Below are 20,793 nucleotides of genomic sequence, written 5' to 3'. Positions count from 1 at the left end.
GAGAGGGAGGGAGGGAAGAAGAAAGAGAAAGAAAGAAAGAAGGAAAGAGAGAGAAAGAAAGAAAGAAAGAAAGAAAGAAAGAAAGAAAAGAAAGAAAGAAAGAGAAAGGAAGGAAAGAAGGAAGGGGAAAGAAAAGAAAGAGAAAGAAAGAAAAGACAGAAATAAAGAGAGAGAAAGAAAGAAACAAAAGAGAGGGAGGGAAGGAGGGAAGAAAGAAGGAAAGAAAGAGAGAAGAAAGAAAGAGAAAGAAAGGAAGGAAGGAAGGAAGGAAGGAAGGAAGGAAGGAAGGAAGGAAGGAAGGAAGGAAAGCAATACTCTCCTCTCAGGAAGGTTCTAGGTGTCTGATCTCTGTTTGCTCAGTGAAGGTAAGAAAGAATGAATGAGTGATTTTAAAGGAGCCACCTGCCTGGTTCTGAGCCTCTAGGATTCTTGGAGGGTATCCTGATACCTACTCACCTGCCATCACCAGCCACGCCAGAGTTTTATGCTAAGCTCTAACTGCAGAGGTCACTGATCTTTAGGGTAACTGAGTAACTGGAGCCACCCACAGCATCCGTTCCTGATGGAATTGGATTACAAGGCGTCCATGGAAGGTAGGTGAATGTTCCTGGTGGTTCAAATGTGTACTTACATCTAAAGGCACCAATAGATACAAGCTCGCTTTTTCTTCCCAAAGGTTGAGGTGGCTCAGCTTCATGTCAGAGGCTGGGCTCTGGAGTCAGACGGTCTGAGTTCAAATCCTGGCTCTTCCTCATACTGGCACTATGAGCCTGAGCAAGTTGCTTCACCTCTTAAGTTTCCCCATCTGTAAAATGGGAATAAATAAACCCAGCTCGTAGACTGATGGTGAAGACGGAAATAATGCACACACGTTAAGAACTCAGAACAGGTCCCGATTCCTAAGTGTTAGCCATTGTGGGTTCTTGTGTGGGATCCAGGTTTTCGGTCAAGTGTTGGAAAAGTTAGACTGCAGAATCTGCAATTTCTAGGTAATTGACGTGTTCTGGTGTATTTTTCCCTTCTCGGAATTCCTATCCCGCTTACCATCTGTTTTATGCGATCTTACGCTTAATTACAATTCTCCATCTATTGTTCTCCCATTGTCTTCTGTGTGCTCTGCTTCTTTTGCCGACAGCATGAGTTGGCTCCCTGAATGAATGAATGACTCACACCTGATTTCATTTCACTAGGCCTTGAAATAGAGTTGCCCGTGTGTCTGTCGCCCCCACCTGACTGTGAACTTTCAATGCTTTACCTGTTTCATCATTGGGCACCTCCTGGCAGCACCTGGCATCATTCCCGACACCTAGTAGGTGTCAGGAAATGTTTGTCGAATTTAATTAAACTTAACTGGAGTGAAAAACCCCTGCAGGAAGGAAAGGCCCACACCTCTTTATTTTCTCTGCTTCCCTCCCTGTGCATGGCCCAAGGCTGGGTAAGTCAGAATTGACAGATTTTCCCAAGCGAGGCTCTAAGATTCTGGCTCCTGTCCTGCTGATTATGAAGTGGTTAGGGAAATAATATCAGAAATCACAATAATAGCAAATTCCTACCATATGCTAAACCTTTCATATGCATTAGCTGGTTTTGTCCTGCAAAAATGTCTGCTAAGTATTAATGTTATTCCCATTTAGCAAACTGGAGGACTGAGGCTCACAGTTTTGGTGACCTGCCTAAGCACGTGGAAGTGGTAGTGACTGAGCTGGGATTTGGACCCAAGTGTGCCTGATGGCCCAGCCCCTACCCCTTGCGATGCCCCGTAGTGTCTGGGAGCAAGGGTTTTGACAAACCAGCCAGGGGCAGTGGGTGAGGAGAGAGGAGAGGTTCAGTGGGTGGGAGGGGTGGCCAACAAAAACAAGCCAACTTCCAGAAAGGAAGGAAGGAAAGACTCCTGGCCACAAATACCTGTCCAGATGCCCCCATCCGAGTGTATGGTACCATCTTCCCCAGCTGAAATTCCCGCTCTGTTTTCAGTCTCTTCCAAATGCAAGCCAGACGATGTCACTGCTCTCACTGAAAACTTTCAGTGGCTCCCCATTGCTCTCAGAATAAAGAAGAAAAACCTGTAACCCATGCTTTAAAGATAAATCAGCCCTCTGGGGGCTAGGGCAGAAGAAGGAGGGAAAAAGCCCCAAAGTGTAGCAGTTGCTGTTTTTTGTGATGTGAAAATACTCACTGTGACAAGTTACAAATGGTTAACTGCTGGTTCACAGAAATCCCGAAAATGTCACAACCTGTTCCAGCATGCCAGTTCAAGTCATAATCCCCCTGACAGCATGCCACATGCTCTGTGCCCTGCCCATATGCCCAGCCCCGCTGGGCACCACATTCCCCCTGGCCTGCCCCGCTCTCTCCTGGCCAACCTACTGCCGGGCCCTGGCACAAAAATAGGCCAGGCATGGTGGCACACACCTGTGGTCCCAGCTACTTTAGAGGCTGGGAATCTCAGGGTTTGTTAAAACTCAAGGTGTTAAAACTCAAAGCTCCTTCTACCTGCCATGCTATCTCCCACCCACTCTTGTGACCTCAGATCACAGCAGCAATGTGGCTGCTTCAGCAGCGTCTGCCTGGAACTCCCAGGCTCGGGCAGAGTCCCCTCAACACACCGTGATTCCTCTGGGGATCGGATGCACTTCACACTTTGATCTGTGCCATCTCTTGATTCCTGTCTGTCTTCTGCACTAAGCTGCAAGCTCCAGGAGGACAGGGCTCTTGTCTATATTCCCAGCAAGGACATCTTCCTCACTGTAATGGATGCCAATGGCACCCCCTGGCGTTCGACAACACCTGCCCTCCCCCACCCCTGGCATCCAACATGGACCTGGGCCATCTTAGGTGGTCAGTGAACTCTTCCTGAATCTCCAGGTTGAGTCTTTGTCTTCCTGTGCTTCCTTTTGGGGCAGCTCCTCCCACCTCCATTGAAGTGGTGGCCGCTGACACACCAGCCCCCTTCAGCCGCTACCAAGCCCAGAACTTCACGCTAGTCTGCATCGTGTCTGGAGGAAAACCAGCACCCATGGTGAGTACCCCTGGAGCGCCCAGCTCCTTCCCATCTGCCGAACCACCCTGCTTCGGGGCTGGTCCAGCTGTAGGTGTCTCCACTGTGCCTGGAGAGGGAGTGGTTGGCCAGGGCTGACTCTGTCCCCATCTGCCTTTGTCCGATCCCGTTTACCCATCGGATCGGCCCAGGCATCCATGTGCCCCTGTTGCTCCCCATCTCCCCATGCTGAGAACCCCCACTCCTCCTGGAGGCAGAGTCCTAGAACTTCACAGCAGGAGTGGCCTTCCGGGGAGCCCAGGATCCAGCATGTCAACCTCAGTTATTGAGTCCAACGGAGACAAATGAAAGGGGGCCCCCCGAGAGGGAAAGGGGCTTGTCCCAAGTCACCATGGCACTCCCGACAGAGCTGGGTCTCAGGTCCGTGTCTCTAGCTCCAGGTTCACTGGCCTTCCCAGAAGCCCATGTGATCATCAGGAATCCCATCTGAAAGAAGGAGGGAGAGGATGGAAGGGAGAGAAGGAAAGGAGAGAAGGAAGGGAGGGAAGAGAGAGGAAATTCCTTTTTGACCAACTTATTAGACCCAGCGTAGTTTCTTAGATATTTGTCAGTGCAGTTCATGAGATTTTTCATGACCTCTTGAAGGGGTTAGGGTAGGAGGTGCAGCGTCTGGAGAGCTGGGGTCCTGGCCATGCTGTACTCACCGAACAACGGTGAGCAGGAAATCCCCCCTCCCCACCTCTGCCTCTGTTTCTGCAACGAAGTTGAGGGGGCTGGACAATATTCGTTTTTCAGCATTTTTAGAAGCACAAGGACCCTTTTGGTCTAAATGGTATACAGGGAAACCTCATATGTATGACATTTAAAAGTGAAGAGAGGCCAAGTCACTCTCATTGACACCTGAAGCACCACTTTAGAACCCGTAGGGTTCCATGAAGCCTGTTTGGAGAATCTTCAAGCTACGTACCCTTTCGGTTTTGACATTTTGTAATACTTTGTGTCTTGATCCTATGAGTTTCATACAGTACTAGGATTTAGCAAGGTGTGGAGCTAGAGCGATGGGTATGTAGGGTTACAGTTCAAGACGGGAGCCAAATGGTTCCCCTCATTCCAGACCCAACTGTCTCCCAGGCATGGTCCAATGGTGTGGCCTTGGGAATCTAGGCCAGCCCTGCCTTGGGAACTGGGGCAGGGTGGTAAATGGGTATGTAGAGGCCCAGGACAGGGCAGTAAGCAGGTGCACAGAGGCACAGGTGGAGCAGTGGGCAGGGGCACAGGGATGCAGAGACATAGGTGGGGCGGTGGGCAGGGGTGTAGAGACACAGGTGGTGCAGTGGGCAGGGGCACAGAGACAGAGGTGGGGCAGTGGGCAGGGGTGTAGAGACACAGGTGGGGCGGTGGGCAGGGGTGTAGAGACACAGGTGGGGCGGTGGGCAGGGGTGTAGAGACACAGGTGGGGCGGTGGGCAGGGGTGTAGAGACACAGGTGGGGCGGTGGGCAGGGGTGTAGAGACACAGGTGGGGCGGTGGGCAGGGGTGCAGAGACACAGGTGGGGCGGTGGGCAGGGGTGTAGAGACACAGGTGGTGCAGTGGGCAGGGGAGTAGAGACACAGGTGGTGCAGTGGGCAGGGGAGTAGAGACACAGGTGGTGCAGTGGGCAGGGGAGTAGAGACACAGGTGGTGCAGTGGGCAGGGGAGTAGAGACACAGGTGGTGCAGTGGGCAGGGGCACAGAGACAGAGGTGGGGCAGTGGGCAGGGGTGCAGAGACACAGGTGGGGTGGTGGGCAGGGGAGTAGAGACACAGGTGGGGCAGTGGGCAGGGGAGTAGAGACACAGGTGGGGCGGTGGGCAGGGGCACAGAGACACAGGTGGGGCGGTGGGCAGGGGTGTAGAGACACAGGTGGGGCGGTGGGCAGGGGTGTAGAGACACAGGTGGGGCGGTGGGCAGGGGTGTAGAGACACAGGTGGGGCGGTGGGCAGGGGAACAGAGACAAGCCTCAGTCCCTAGGAAGTGGACCAAAAAAGGTAGCTTCAAAGCCAGTTGCTGAAAGCAGGACGTGACCCCAGATTTTCTCCTTTGGAGGCCCTAAAGAGGTCCAGTCTCCCTAAAATCAGGAAAGCTGTTTTTTTCTCACAAACAGAAAGTCCTTTCCTGAAAGGCACAAAGAAAGGCTTTTCACAGTCCGGGGGCTGTAGGAAGACCCCCCTCCTACCCATCCTGTCTGCCTGCCCTGACATTTGCGACATGGCAAGAAAATATTCAGATATAAACATGCAAAAGAACCTCATCTCCCCAAATCCCAGGCATCTTATGTTTGCCTGAGACATCAGAACTTTAAAGAAATTCTTTTGATATAAATTACAAACCTGCATTTAAAGCACTTTTCAAAAAGAAAAAGGAAAAGAAGAAAATAAATGGGGGAAAAAAAAAACCCAACGCAGGCTATCATGTGCATAAGAGACTCTTCATTGACGTTACAAACTCTGACAAAAATCCCACATTTCATACCCCCCATCCCCTCCCACCTCCTTCACCCCCCTGCAGCCCCTCCCCCTGCACACTTTCCTTTCGCTCCCCTACCTGTGTCCCAGAGAGCTGCATCCTACTTTTCCCTCTCCTGGCCCCCTATCAATATATTTATCTGATTTATTAAAAATACATCTAATCCTCACAGGCCTCTGGGTACATGTACCAAAATAAAAAGACAGCAAATTAAATTAAATGCCGCCTCGCAAAACTTGAGCTCCCATTAGCAGAGAAAGCGAGGAGATGTTTGCTCTCACCTCCTCCCCACACCTAGCTTCCTCCCACACATGCACCTGTTTTCTGCCTTCCATCTCCAAAATACACGCGCACACAGACTCTTTCTTTCCTCGTCCTCTCCCAACTTCTCAATCTCTGGTGCCTTCCATTTTTCCCTCATCCCCATGCCCTCCCCGAGTGGTGCCCTTGGACCCCAGGTGGCTGCCATGGTGTAGGCCAGGGTCCCCATTTCCCACGTGGTTCCACTGACACATCCAACAGCCCCATGAAGCAGGTGTCTTATTCTTCTCTTGACAAGTGAGGAAACTGAGGCTCAAAAAACCTCACCAGGTGGTAAATGATGGCATTGGGCTAAGCCTCTGCCCCAAGGGCCTGCATGTGTTCCCATTATACCACACTGGCTCATAGTTCTTGGCAGTGTTGGAGGGAAAGGAGTGGGGTGTGGGTGACTGTCTAGACTGCTATGCTCTGGAAGAACTGGCATCCTGTGCCCAGTTCATCGGAGAGCCCACTGGGAGGTTGAAGTTAGTAGCACAAAATCTTTTTCCACACCCTCCTTGCAATGGCAGGTTTATTTCAAACGAGATGGGGAACCAATCGACGCAGTACCCCTATCAGAGCCACCAGCTGCGAGCTCCGGCCCCCTCCAGGACAGCAGGCCCTTCCGCAGCCTTCTGCACCGTGACCTGGATGACACCAAGATGCAGAAGTCACTGTCCCTCCTGGATGCCGAGAACCGGGGTGGGCGACCCTACACGGAGCGCCCCTCCCATGGCCTGACCCCAGATCCCAACATCCTCCTCCAGCCAACCACAGAGAACATACCAGAGACGGTCGTGAGCCGTGAGTTCCCCCGCTGGGTCCACAGCGCCGAGCCCACCTACTTCCTGCGCCACAGCCGCACCCCGAGCAGCGACGGCACTGTGGAAGTACGCGCCCTGCTCACCTGGACCCTCAACCCACAGATTGACAACGAGGCCCTCTTCAGCTGCGAGGTCAAGCACCCAGCACTGTCGATGCCCATGCAGGCAGAGGTCACGCTGGGTAAGGCTTGGTGGGGGCCCTTCTGTAGAGCCCTTGCAGACCTGGGTGTGGTGAGACCCTTGGAATAGGGTTCCCGGGCTGTGGACACCTATGGAGAGGGGGAGGAGATGGAGCAAACTGGAAATGGAGCAAACTGGAGCGCAAAGGGTAGAGTTAGGGTTCTTAGCGGGGTTTGCTGAGCTGGATTGGAGAAGATCCTTGGTCATGTGTGGGGAGGTACCCACAGGCCAAGGTAGTTTGCTGGGTTGAGCCAAGAACATGAGAGGTCAGAGGAGTTTGCTAGACAGGGTCGGGGACACAGGAGATCAGGGGAGGTCAGAGGAATTGCTTCAAAGCCAGTTTAATTTGATATAAATTACAAACCATTTAAAGCACTTTTCAATTAGGATTAGGTCAGGAACTTGAGCGGTCTGGGAGGTCTTCTGGAAGGATCAGAAACAAGAGACTGAGGAGATTTGCTGGGTTGCGTCAGGAACACGAGAAGTTGGGGAAGAGCAAGGGAGTTGCTGGGCTGGGTCAGCAACATAAGAGGTCAGGGAGTTTGCACAGCCCGGATAAAAAAGATGGAAAGTCAGAAAAATCTGCTGGATTGGTGTTAAAAACAGGGGAGGTTTTCTAGGTCAAAAATGGAACCAGGAAGTTTGCTGGGTAGATAAAGAATACACAAGAGTCGGGTTTCTTCAGGAAGGGTTGCTGAGTCAAGTCAGAAGCATAGAAGGTCAGTGTGAAGACCAGGGGAGGCCAAGATTTTTCCAGTCAGCCTCAGGAGCACAAGAGATCAGGGGACATTTGTCGGGTCAAGGAGAGGAACCTCGAGGTCACGGCCTGCTCAGGGAAGTTTTCTATATCACAGGTGGGAACAAGGGAGGTGACAGGGAGATTTTCTGGGTTGCGCATGAGCCCAGTGAGCTCAGAGGACAGTTGCTGCATAAGGGTTGTGAACCTGGGAGGTTGCAGGCTTGCTGGATCAGGTTTTGGAATTCTGAAAATCATAGGAAGCTTTGGCAGGTTGGGGTCAGGAACACATAGGACATGGAAGGTATCGCTCTGGCTTACACTTTTAAGTACAATGAAAGCCCTGTCATCTGTGGGTATGTGGGAGGCAGGCAAAGAGGACACTGGGTGCCCAGAGCTAGCTCAGCCCAAGAGCCCAATCCCTGTCCATGATCTGCTCCTCTCCCCACAGAGCACCAACCCAGGGATCCCCAAAGCACAAAGAACTCACTCCCTTCCCCTTATACTTCTCCTCCCCGCTGACTCAGGGCAGGGAAGGGGGAGATGTGGAATCTTCACTGCTGGAAATAGACAAGACTCTGGTTGTTTGTATGGACTGGGTGGGTGAGGGCAGGGGATGGGCACGATGACCTGTACTTGTCCTTTCACCTATGTCCTTTGAACCTTGATCCGCAGCCCCCAGCAGCTCCTCCCTAAGCCCGAGATGCCTGGGCTTGTACTCCAAAACTCCTGTAGTGTTCGGGGGCTGCCTGGCGCAGTCCACAGCCACTAACCCAGGCCACTCATGACCAAGGACTGAGAGTGGTGACTGACGAGCACTGGGACTGCAGCTTGTGTCAGGTGTTCCAGAGGGCTTCTGTTTTAGCTGGACCACCAGAAAACCCAACATCTCCTCAGTATCGAATACCAAAGAAAAGGATTTCTTGTACAGACAGTATGTACTATGTGCTAGGAACATCTGCAAGGATTCTCATCCAATCCTCATAAGCACAAGTTGGCCATGTAGTCCCATTTTGCAGATGAGCAAAACTGAGGCTCAAGTTGGTAGAGTCCCTTGCCAAGTCGCTAACTTTGTATATAGCAGCGTTGAAATTTCAAGCCAGGTTTATTGGTGCCTTCTTCACTCACTACCATGCCAACCACTGAACTCAACAATTCCGGGACTGGTTGTCTTGGCTGGTTATGGGACTGGTTCCCTGAAGACCCATTACAATGGCCCTTTGACTTTTTTTCTCTCTCTCTCTTTTTTATTTTTATTTATTTATTTATTTTTATTTTTTTGACAGAGTCTAGCTCTGTCGCACCCAGGCTGGAGTGCAGTGGGTGATCTTGGCTCACTGCAACCTCAGCCTCCCAGGTTCAAGTGATTCTCCCGCCTTGGTCTCTCAAGTAGCTGGGATTACAGGTGCCCACCACCACATCCAGATAATTTTTTTTTTTTGTATTTTTAATAGAGATGGGGTTTCGCCATATTTGCCAGGCTGGTCTCAAACTCCCAACCTCAGGTAATCCACCTGCCTCGGCCTCCCGAAGTGCTGGGATTACAGGCGTGAGCCACCGCACCCAGCAGCCCTTTGATTTTCACAGGCCACCTGCCCATACAGAAACTAACAATAAAGGCTAACATCTACTGAGCAGCTACTATATGCCATAGACTGTGGCTTCTCTTATATTAACCCAGTGAGGTAGGCACCATTATTATCCCATATCACAGAGGAGGAAGCTGAGGCTCAGGGAGTTTAAGATACCCAAGGTGAGTGGGGGAGAATTCAAAGGCTCCAGAGGCTGCTCTAAGCCTCTCACCCTGCCTCCTCACGGCATCCCTCTGTCACAGGTGCCCACCTCCTGGGTACTTTGTTCATCATTCCATAAAGATATCACTGGGGCCAGTTCCATTTTTGACCTAGGCACTGGGCCAGGCACAGTGGCTCACGCCTGTAATCCTAACACTTTGGGAGACTGAGGCGGATGGATCACGAGGTCAGGAGTTCAAGACTAGACTGACTAACATGGTGAAACCCCATCTCTACTAAAAAAAAAAAAAAATACAAAAATTAGCCGGGCATGGTGGTGCTTACCTATAATCCCAGCTACTCAGGAGGCTGAGACAGGAGAATCACTTCGTCTCAAAAAAAAAAAGAAAAGAAAAAACGAAGATATTACAAGCATCACTTAAGGCCAGGTCCTGTGCTAGGTGCTGAGGTCTTCTCAATCCAGGGTCTGCTCCAACCCCTCTCTTGGTCCTCCCACCTTGCCAGCCCTTCACCCCTCTCTCTGGATGCTCCATCCTTCCATGGCCTCTTCCTCCCCCAACAGAGCAGCCTCCACTCTTCACCTGGTTGCTTCTTTTATGAAAGACCCCTCCTGCCCCTCTTGTGGAAGCTCTGGCTTCCAGCGGGGTGGCATCCTTGCCCCACCCCACCAAGAATAAGGACCAGAAAGACGAAAGGCCAGATACAGACTTCAAGTCAGCCGGTGAAAAATGAGCTTGTAGCTGACATCTCCTAGTGATGGGAGGGGGTGTGCCCCTGCTGGCCTGTGTGACCCTTACCAACAGCACCCCAAACCACATTAAAGCACTTGCCTGCTCTGTCCTGGATCCCAGGCCCTCCCTTAACTGGAGTGGTCTCTGTGGGCACCCCCGCTCGCCATCATCAGAACAAGGGAAAGAAGGGCTCACTCATAAACAGTGGGCCTGGACAGGCAGGTCTGTGCACACTGGGGGATTTGGGGCATGGGGGACTCAGCAGGGCCACCAAGATGAAGGGCCCTAATTGGGTGGGTGAGTAAAGAGACACCTGGACTGACTTCCTAGTCTCCCTTGACTGCTGAATGAGAACTCAGACTTCTTAATGTCTCTGAGTCTCAGTTTTCTGACCTGATGAAGGGGGAGAATAGTAACTGCACAAATATTTTGAGCATCTGCTCAGAGCCAGGCTCTCTGCAAGATGCTTTCCTCATCAGGTCTCCTTTAAGCCTGCAGTGAACCTGTGAGGCCGCTGAGAAATGCTATAATATTATTCCCATCTGACAGGTGAGGGACTCAGGCTTAGAGTAACCTTTCTTAGGTCAGCCAGTCAAGGTTGTCTGGCCCCAGAACCCACGTTCTTAACCACTGTGCTCTATAGCCCACCTGTCAAGGTTGTGGTGAGGTGTCACTGAGCCAGGGGGTGTGACCAGTAGAGAGTGCCATGAGCCAAAGGGTCGTGAGTGTATGCACCTTGCACCATCAGGGCACCCTGCACTCTGGGTGAGACAGTGGGATGGATGAGATGACCTCAGAGCACAAAATCCAATCATTCAACAAGGATTTTGAAGATCAGGCCAACAAGGGTGGGGAGTGTCTCCCTGCAATGAACCTTCACTCCTGCTCTTCCCTCGCAGGGATGCCCTCCCCAGCTCAAATGCCACCCCTCCAGGAAGACTTCTCTGACCCTCCCCCAACCCTTCGAGCTGTTTGTGCCTCTTCTGAGTTCTTGTCTCACCAGATTTGTACCTTTATTGTGATCTAGACCAGAGATGCCTGAGCGTCCTGGCACCCATCTCACTAAATGGCAACCATGTTCTTCCCATCGATCAAACCAGAAACCTTGCAGCCACCCACCTTTTCCAGTCTTTCCTCTATCCCACATGCAAACCGTCATTAAGTCCTGGCAGCTCGACTTCAGAATATATCCCAAATCTGCCACTCCTCACGGTGTCCTCTCCGAATACCCAACCCAAGCAGCATCAGTTCAAGCCTGAGTTATTAGAGTAGCCTTCAAACTACAAGTCGCTCTGCTTCTACTTTTGCACTATCCTATTTCCCACCCTGATTGATCTACTTAAAATATAAATCAGATCATGACACCCACCCAAAACCTTCCTGTGGTAGACAAACAGTTTGATAAAACAGGATAGAGTCCAGAAATAGACCCACATACATAGAGTTCATTGATTTTTGCCAAAGACCCCCAAGGCCATTCAATCAGGAAAGAGAAGTTCTCTTAACAAATGACCCTGAAACAAATGAATAGGCATAAGGAAAAATTGAACCTGGACCCCTACCTCGCACACACACAAAAATTAATTTGAAATGAATCATAGATTTAACCATAAAAGTCAGCATCATGAAGCCTCTAAAACAAAACATAGACTTTGTGATATTGGTGTAGCAAGGATTTCTTAAAGTGGTCACAAAAAAACTAAATAAAAACTAAATGATAAATTGAAAATTGGTAAATTAGATTTAATCAAAAATTAAATCTTCTGCTCTTACAAAGACATGCTTGAGAAAAATGAAAGGCAAACTATAGAATAAGAGAAAATACTCTCAATACGTATATCTGACAGAGCATTTGTAACCAGAATATATAAAGAACTATGACAAATCTATAATGTAAGACAACCCAATTTTTTAAAAAAGAAAATATACAAATGGCTAATAAACATGTAAAAACGTACACTACATTATTAGTTACTAAAGAAATGAAGTTTCTAACCTCAATGAGATACCATTTCACATCCATTAGACTAGCTAAAATTTAAAAAACTGACAATACCAGATGTTGACAAGAATGCAGAACAATCAGAATTCTCATGCTTTGCTGGTTGGAGTATAAAATGGTACTACTACTTTGAAAACCTGGCAGTTTCTTACAAAGATAAAAATATTTCTGCTCTTATGACCCAACAATTTCACTCCTAGGTATTTACCTGAGAGAAATGAAAACATATGTCCACAGAAGCTTTATTCATGACAACAGCAACAATGACAGAACTATAAATAATCTAAATGTCCATAATTAGAAAAATGAATACACAAACTTGTAGTATCTTCATATAACAAAATACTTTTTATAAATACAAATGAATGAACTCATGATACCTGCATTAGCATGGATGGAGCTCAAAAACATGTTGATCAGCCTGGGCATGGTGGCTCACACCTGCAATCTCAGAACTTTGGGAGGCTGAGGCAGGTGGATCACTTCAAGCCAGGAGTTTGAGATGAGCCTGGCCAACATGGTGAAACCTTGGCTCTACTGAAAATACAAAAATTAGCTGGATATGGTAGCTCATGCCTGTAGGCCCAACTACTTGGAGGCTAAGGCAGGAGAATGCCTTGAACCTGGGAGGCAGAGGTTGCAGTGAGCCAAGATCATGCCACTGCACTCCAGCCTAGGCAATAGAGTGAGACTCTGTCTAAAAAAAAAAAAACAAAACTGTTGATCAAAAGTCAGAAGACAGAGTACTCACTGTGTGAGTCCATTTATATGAAATTCTAGAACAAAAAAGAAATCTCCATTGATAGAAACGGGAACAGTGTTGACCTACGAAGAATGGAAATTGACTGGAAGGAGGCCTCTGCTCGAGGCCTCTACTTAAAGGATCCTTCCTTGAACACTCTATCTAAAGCAGCCTCTTCCTCCTGGTTCCTTCAACCCCTTCTCTTGCTTTGTTTTCTTACATAACTCATTTCCACCTGCAAGTATATTCTATATTTGCTTATTGTCTGAATCGCCCACAAGCTAGGAATTGAGATTTGGTTTTAGATGTAATGGCAGTCAGGTGAACTGGCTTAAATAATTCATTCTTCATATATTTCTTAACTCTGATAAAATTTACCTATTGGGAAATTCAGGTCCTTCAGTGCACAATTTAACAAATTTTAATAAATGTGAATGCCAGTGTAACCACCATCCCAGTCAAACTCTGGGCATTCCCGTCACCCACTAGAATTTAAATGGCACATGGGCAGAGTCTTTATCTGCCTAGTTCACAGAGTACAGGGCTCAGAACAACCCCTAACATAGTTCTTAATAAACAACTGTTTAACAATTAATTAATTAATGCTTTTCTAGGTTGTTGAGAAGATTAAGTAAGGCAGTGCATACAAAGTGCTTATAGTGACAGGCAGAGCAAATATTCAGGAAATATAAGCTACTGTTATTATTCATCATGGTGTCCCCAACAGTGATCCTGGATAGTGACCACCACAAATTAGGTGTACGGTAAAGAATTAGATGGATAGAGCAAATGAATAAATGGATGGGTAAGCAAATTGGTAGGTTTATAGGTAGGTGTGTGGATGGATTGGTGGATGTTTGAATAGATGAATGAATAAAATGAATGCCTGGATGGATGGAAGGATGGATGGATGGATGGATGGATGGATGTTTTGATGGATGGATGGATATTTGGATGGATGTTTGGAGGGATGGATGAATGGATGGATGTTTGGATGGATGGAAGGATGGATGGATGGATGGATGTTTGATGGGTGGATGGATGGATGAGTGTTTAGATGGATGAATGTTTGGATGGATGGATGAATGGATGTTTGGATAGATGTTTGGAGGGATGGATGAATAGATGGATGTTTGGATGGATGGATATTTGGATGGATGGATGGATGGATGGATGGATGGATGGATGAATGGATAGATGGATGGATGGATGGATGATTGGGTGAATGGGTGAGTGATTGTCTTAGAAAACACCCAGAATTCCTGGGGGAAAGCTAGAGGAGCTTTTCCTTGAGATTCCATAGTACTATCCTTGCATCAGGATGCTCAGGAGAGGTAGGGAAGGCAACTTATATGTCCAGGATCTTTTTCATTCCCTGAGCAGATAAATATCACTTTACATTTCACACTGCAGTCTTATCTCCCTCCTCCATTGTCATTTTCAGAGTGTTTCCTCAAGCAGGGTGGTAGCCTATTCTCCCCATTTGCGGGTTAGAAAACTGAGGCCCAACAAGTTGAAATGACTCATCCAAGTCATGCAGCCAGAAAGTAGAGGGCTAGGCATCAATCCTGGGTCTCTGGACTCCTACTCTTTCTCTATGTCCAGGGGTTGACAGGCAGAAAAGTCCAGAGACTAAGAGCATTCCTTTCGGGCACTCTCAGCCACTGTGGTCAGAAGCAGGCAAGTGGGGCCAGGTTTCGACTGTCTGGAGCTGCTAATGGGCCAGGCTCTGAGTGTCAGGAGCCTGAGGTTGGAAGGAGTGGGGAGGCTGACAGCAGCTGGCTTGGCTTCCGGAAGCAACATCTTAACGCAGCAGTGAAGGAGGGAGTCAGGGACCATCTGCTACAAAGGCACTTGTCTGGTGGCAGCTGCCAGGATAGAGCTTGAAAGCAGCGAGGGAGGACCAGATCCCTCCTCTTCCCACCCTCTGTGCCCTTCAGGATCAGATGCACACAGGAGCCCAGGAGCCGGGGTGCCCTGGGTGCAAGAAGGCACCCATCTCTGCCTCACCTCTGCCCCTGGGCTCTGAGCCTCCCTCTGAAGCTGTATGTGCCATCACGTCTTGTAACTAATACTTCCTATAGTGTGACCTTGGATAAGTCACTGCCCCCCTGGAGGGCCGGTTCTATGACCTGCACAATGGGTTTTGTGGTAACTTGCCTCATAAGTACCAGAATGGTGTGACCATCCTAAAATGGAGTCTAGCGCATGCTTGATACCTGAGAAAGGTTGGTTCCCTCTTCCCTTAGAACCAGCAGGCCCAGGCCCAGGCCTGAAGGAGTAAGGCAGGCCCTTTAGAAAGCAGGGCAGTGAGGAATCTAACCTAGAAGGGAAAGCTGTCTGCCGGGTCCTCCACGGCTCCAGCCTTCTCCAGGACCGGGATGCCCTTCCGCGCCCTCTCCTGGCTGCAGCCAACAATGCCACCCTAGCAGCACTTAGAGCCGCCAAGATTACCCAGGGTCAGACTGCCCTAGACCTGGTTTCTCATCTGCAAATCGACGTCTACAGCACTTGAGAGTTCATTTTAAAACCCAGAAACTTACTTGGGCTCCCTGAGCCTTCATTTCCTTACGACGACAATCTCAAAGGCTGGAAGGCTAAATGAGATTATGCATATGGCACTTCATAGGTCCTGGCTCTTAGGACACGCTAAACAAATGTTAGCCATCAAACCTGCCACCGCCTGATGTTCCTAATGGCCCCACGTGTTAGGCAAGGGGTATCATTGTTCCCATGGGGCACTTGGGAAAGCGAGGGGGAGCCACTCATCCAAGGGCACACAGAACAGATTAGAACTCAGCTCGCAGGTCTCCCAGGCCAGTGGCCCTTCCACCTGACTGACTGACAGATGCAGCTGCAGAACCAGCCCTTCCCTTCCCAGCGATTCCCCCACCCCGTGGTGCAAGCCCTGCTCTTCCCATGGATCCTTCCCTAGACCCATGTGGCATTTCAGATGTCTTGCTCATGGTTTAATTAATAATCCTTTGATTTCATTCTCAGAGAATGAAGTTGGCAGTGCCTGGGAGACCACCCACATCTGCCAACTGCTCTGATTTCTGTTCTGAGAGCTTTGAGTCAGAAAGAGAGGTTTGGGGACCAGCAAGGAAAGGTGGGGGTGATCCCAGGGCAGCCCCAGGGCTTCAGGACAAACCTTTTCCACCCTTAGAAGATGTTTACACAGAGTAGCACAAAGCATAGAGTACCAAACAAAACCCTCACCCCTTCCTCCGGCCCTGGAAGCTCTATGGGATCTGTCTCCCAACCCCCTTCCCTCCCTGACCTGCCTCTGTCCCATGCCCTGGCTGTTCCCTGTGCCTGGAATATGCCTCACGGGGTTCACAGCTCAGCTTAAATGTCACCTCCTTGGAAGAGGCACCCTGACCACTATCTGAGGATGTCACCCACCAACTCTGAGCCCCCTCCCCTGGGTCTAGTGATCTGCATGGAGCACGGTCACTCTCATCCTGTTTTGCATATGTGCTTGTTTGCTTACGAACTCTCACCCCTACTGAAGTGGGAGCTCCGAGTCAGCAGGCACTGGGTCTTGTTCACCACCATATCCTCTGCTCTGCTCCAAATGGCTGGCTCCCTAATTATTGTTGAGTGAGTGAGTGAATGAATGAATCTGGGGAAAAGAGTGCTGGCGAGAAGGTCAGGAAACATGGGTAACTGGTTCTGTGAGTGACCTTGGATAAGCCTCTACATTATCCATTGAGCTCTGTTTCTCAGCTGAAATGAAGGGAACAGACCCAATGATCCCAAGTGTCTCCTCCATCCCTGATATTCTCAGGCATTGTTCAGAGGATAGCCCTGCCCTTGGGCATCTTGGCTTTCAAGTTCAGTGATATAAAGGGACTGAATAAGAGCTGATACAAGGAAGTGAGGAAGAGAGGCAGTGAGGCTGGGCACAAGGAAGGAGGTCGTCTTCCCACACTGTGTCCATCCCTACCCAGAGGTTCTAGAAAAATCCCACTGGGAAGATTAACCTGTTAGAAACAGCACTGAATCAGGAGGAGGAGACCCGCACCTTGATCTTGGCTCTCATTAAGGTGTGACCTTTTTCAAATCACTTCATGACTCTCTGAGGCCCAGTTAACTCAACTGGACAATGGGGCTGATGACACCAGAAATGCACCTCCCAAGGGGGTAGCATGGGTGGGAGTTGGGGGTACCTCAAGTCTGGCTGCTGGCACAGGCTGCTCCCCATCAGCAGCCTAGTAGCACCTGCCCCAGGTAAGTTTCCCTCCCTGATCCCACCGTCCACTGGGCCTTTCTGATCTTGTCCCTCATGGTACTGGCTTGTACTTCTCGGTTGTTTGTCTTTCTCCCCTACTGGTGTGTGAACCACCCAAGGGCGGGAATTGTGTCCTATATAGACCCTTGACTCCCCAGGTCCTAGAGAGCATCTGATTCATTGCATGGGCTTAGGGAATATGTCTGAATGAATGCAGGTGTGAATGAATGAATGAATGAGCACACTGAGCTTCTAACAGAAGCAGCTGATCCCAAGGATGTTGATCACTAGACTAGAACTTTCTCTTCCATGTACCCTGTCCCTCCTTTCCTTACTCTCTCTGACCTGGCCTTTCTCTCTCTACAGTTGCCCCGAAAGGACCCAAAATTGTGATGACGCCCAGCAGAGCCCGGGTCGGGGACACAGTGAGGATTCTGGTCCATGGGTTTCAGGTCAGCCTCTCTCTGAGCATCTGGGAGGGTGGTGAGGGGGAGGTAGAGGTATCGATCCAGCACCAGCATTCCTGGCGGTCCTCTCTAACACCCTTCCCTTGATCCCCAGCCACATCCAGTGGGTTTCAGTTTCCCAATGTGTAATTGGGAGAATCGGTTCCCATGGGGAATGGCAAAGAGGTACATACATGTTTCACTCCTCCATCTAGAACTCAGAGTGAACCTAGCTCTTCAACGAGACATTCTCTTCAGTTCCAGACTCCCTCTCCTCCTGAAGTTCAGGGCAGCCATTCCCAACCCATCAGATGAGAATGCTGTGCCAGCCCTGGCCGGGCATGCCCATGACCCCTTGCTGCTCTGGCAGAATGGGCCCTCCTGTGACCCAACTCTCCCCTGCTCTGGCCAACAGAACGAAGTCTTCCCGGAGCCCATGTTCACCTGGACGCGGGTTGGGAGCCGCCTCCTGGATGGCAGCGCTGAGTTCGACGGGAAGGAGCTGGTGCTGGAGCGGGTTCCTGCTGAGCTCAACGGCTCTATGTATCGCTGCACTGCCCAGAACCCACTGGGCTCCACCGACACGCACACCCGGCTCATCGTGTTTGGTATGGAGCACTCAGCTGGGGACTGGGAGAACAACCACAGGGACGAGTCCTGGCTGGGAGGTATCCCCAGGAGGAGGAAGCAACAGGGGCCCAAATCCCCTAAATTTGCCCTGGGAGGGGGCCCCACTGGGAGGCAGGGTTGTTCGGTGGTTACAACTATAAATAAGCTTCGGACTCAGAAAGAACCTTAGGCAAACTGCTTAACCTCTCTCACTTCCTCCATCTGCAAAAGGGGGCTGATACTATCCAGCTCCCCTGGAGGTTGTATGGCTGCACTGAGACACTGCATGTGATACCTCACAGCAGGTGCTGGGTAAAGGGCCACTCCTTCCCTGAGCTCTGAATGCCATCCACTCTTTGGTTCTCTTTCTGTTTCTTTCCAACAGAAAATCCAAATATCCCAAGAGGAACGGAGGACTCCAATGGTAAGTCTCCACCCTGAGGATTTTTTGCTTGAAAGAGAGTGGCTTTTGAGGCACCAGAAAGCTCTGGTTCCCCACACTTCCCATGTGCATACCCTTGCCACTCCCTGACCCCTCAGGCACATCATTGCCCTCTAGTAGGGCAGAGTCAGAGTCCAAAGTGGGCAGAGGTAGGGATTGAGGCAATCAAGGGGGACTCAGCCTGCCAAAGCAGCCAGCTGAGATTTCTGGGGCCAACTGTGCCCCATCTCACCATCCATGGCATGTCTGGCCCTCTTAGCTCAGAGCTCGGTCTCACTGTCCATGGCATCTCTAGCTCTCTTAGCTCAGAGCCCGGCTGCTCTGACCTCAGAAGGGTGTGTCCAACGTCGACCGTGGGGCTGCGTTCTGAGACTCTGAACCACTCCATAGGGTGGTTGGGAGCATCGACGGATGTCTCAGTGCAGGCCCTTTATACTGTCCTCCCTGGGCTGCCCCCACCCCCCAACCTGCTCTAGCCTGAGCACCACCCCAAGGGGCCCAGACACTGCTCCCAGGCCTGCCACACCCCTTCCCTACATGGAGCCAATCTCACAGTTCACAATGGAGGCTCCCACTGTTGGTCCTCACTGCACCATCTTCATGGCTTCTAGGAAGTCTGACCACAGCCCAGCAAGCCTAGGGGTAGGGGAGGGGATCATGGACAGTTAGGTAGCCAGGTGGCAGAGCTGGTCTTCAAACCCAGTTTGTCCTGATGCTGAAATCCAGCATCTTTGCTGGGGACCTGGAGGTTCTACTGTTCTGGAACAGGGTTGGGTCTGCAGGCTCTGACCCTTTTCCTGCCTCCCGGCACAGGTTCCATTGGCCCCACTGGCGCCCGGCTCACCTTGGTGCTCGCCCTGACAGTGATTCTGGAGCTGACGTGAAGGCACCCACCCAGGCCACTCCATTGGGCACTGACATCTCCGCGACCGGTTTTCATTTCTTTTCTAAACTATTTCCAGTCTTGTTCTTAGTCTCTCTTTCCGTCTGTGTCTTGGCTTCTTCAGTCGGTTTAACTAAAACAAACAGAACAATTTTCCCCACCTCGGTTTGTGGCTCTGCATTCTTTATCTGCTCAGTAGCAGCAACCGGGCCCCTCCTCCTGGCATTCAGTACTGGGACAGGCACTGAGAAGGGAAGGGCAAGGGAGATGGAAGTCATGCTCTTCCCAGATGAACAGGGGACATGGGGCTCACTATCTCACTCAAGTCCTAGCATCCAGGTGTGGAATGTGGCCAGAGACTTGAGAAATCCAAATTCCTCCGGGCTAAGTGTAATAGTCAGCTGTTGCCACAATAATGCTGCATAACAAACCAACCCAAACCTCAATGGCATGCAACAAGAAGCATTTGTAATTATGTTCATGTTCAGGTTGAAGTGGTTCAGCTGATCTAATCTGGGCTCAGCTGGGCAGTTCTGCTTCAGACAGCAGGTCAACTGGGCTGGATTCCAAGCTGTGGGTTGGGTTCGGGCCTCCTCCATGGGTTGGTTGGTGTCATGGGTGTTTGTCTGGGGCCCACACTAAAGGGGAAGTGACTACCTGACATTTGATCCTCTTATGGTACATCACCAAAGCTCAAGAAGAAACTCAAACCATTCAAGCACGTTTAAGGCCTTTGCCTGTGTCATGCCCATGAACACTCCTTTAGCCAAAGCAAGTCACATGGCCAAGGCTGACATCAGTCAAGGTCACATGTATGTCAGTGGTAGAGGTTTCTCAGAACTTTCTACTCAACCACTACAAACTCATCAGGACATTCAGCTATTAACTCAGAGAGAAAGGCCAAGAATCTTTGGAGAGGGGTGGGGCTGGCCCCTCTGAGCCATGGTCAAGACTTGGCATTCACCAAGAGCCCATGGAAGATTGTGAGCAGTCTGTTTAGGATAGGCCCTGCTGCAGTAACATATTGAGCCCAGAGTCTTACTGCCTTAACACAATTGATGTGGTTTGGACCTGTGTCCCCATCAAATCTCATGGTGAAATGCAATCCCCAGTGTTGGAAGTGTGGTCTGGTGGGCAGTGTTAGGATCATGTGGGCAGATCCCTCATGAATGGCTTAGTGCCATCCCCTTGGTGATGAGTGAGTGAGTTCTCGTGATATCCGGTTGTTTAAAAGTGTGTAGCACCTCCCCACTCCCAACTGACTCCCTCTCTTGTTCCTGCTTTTGTCATGTGACGTGACTGCTCCTGTTTTCCTTCTTGCCACAAGCAAAACCTCCCTGAGGCCTCCCCAGAAGCTGAGCAGATGCTGGCACCATGCTTCCTATACAGACTGCAGAACCATGAGACA

The 20,793-nt window shown here is 50.2% G+C and overlaps 1 protein-coding gene across 9 annotated transcripts in view; it reads left to right on the top strand.

Moving 5' to 3' along the window:
• Positions 1-19,545, top strand: part of IGSF21 (immunoglobin superfamily member 21) — a 271,588-nt gene extending 252,043 nt beyond the window's left edge. For 7 of the 9 annotated variants that reach the window (XM_045379447.2, XM_074028268.1, XM_015441895.3 and 4 more), the window contains 6 exons: positions 2,904-3,019; positions 6,333-6,807; positions 17,372-17,457; positions 17,867-18,059; positions 18,446-18,484; positions 19,316-19,545. In XM_045379447.2, the coding sequence (XP_045235382.1) occupies positions 2,904-3,019; positions 6,333-6,807; positions 17,372-17,457; positions 17,867-18,059; positions 18,446-18,484; positions 19,316-19,386 (980 nt within the window). In that variant the 3' untranslated portion in view covers positions 19,387-19,545. The remainder of the gene's footprint in view (positions 1-2,903; positions 3,020-6,332; positions 6,808-17,371; positions 17,458-17,866; positions 18,060-18,445; positions 18,485-19,315) is intronic. The other 2 variants (XM_074028261.1, XM_045379455.2) reach the window with 1 other exon arrangement.
• Positions 19,546-20,793: the final 1,248 nt, after the last annotated feature.

This window comes from Macaca fascicularis, chromosome 1, assembly GCF_037993035.2.
Source record: "Macaca fascicularis isolate 582-1 chromosome 1, T2T-MFA8v1.1".
Taxonomy (NCBI): Eukaryota; Metazoa; Chordata; class Mammalia; order Primates; family Cercopithecidae; genus Macaca; species Macaca fascicularis.
Note: the sequence above shows the minus strand (reverse complement) of the source record. Positions and strands in the feature narration are given on the sequence as shown.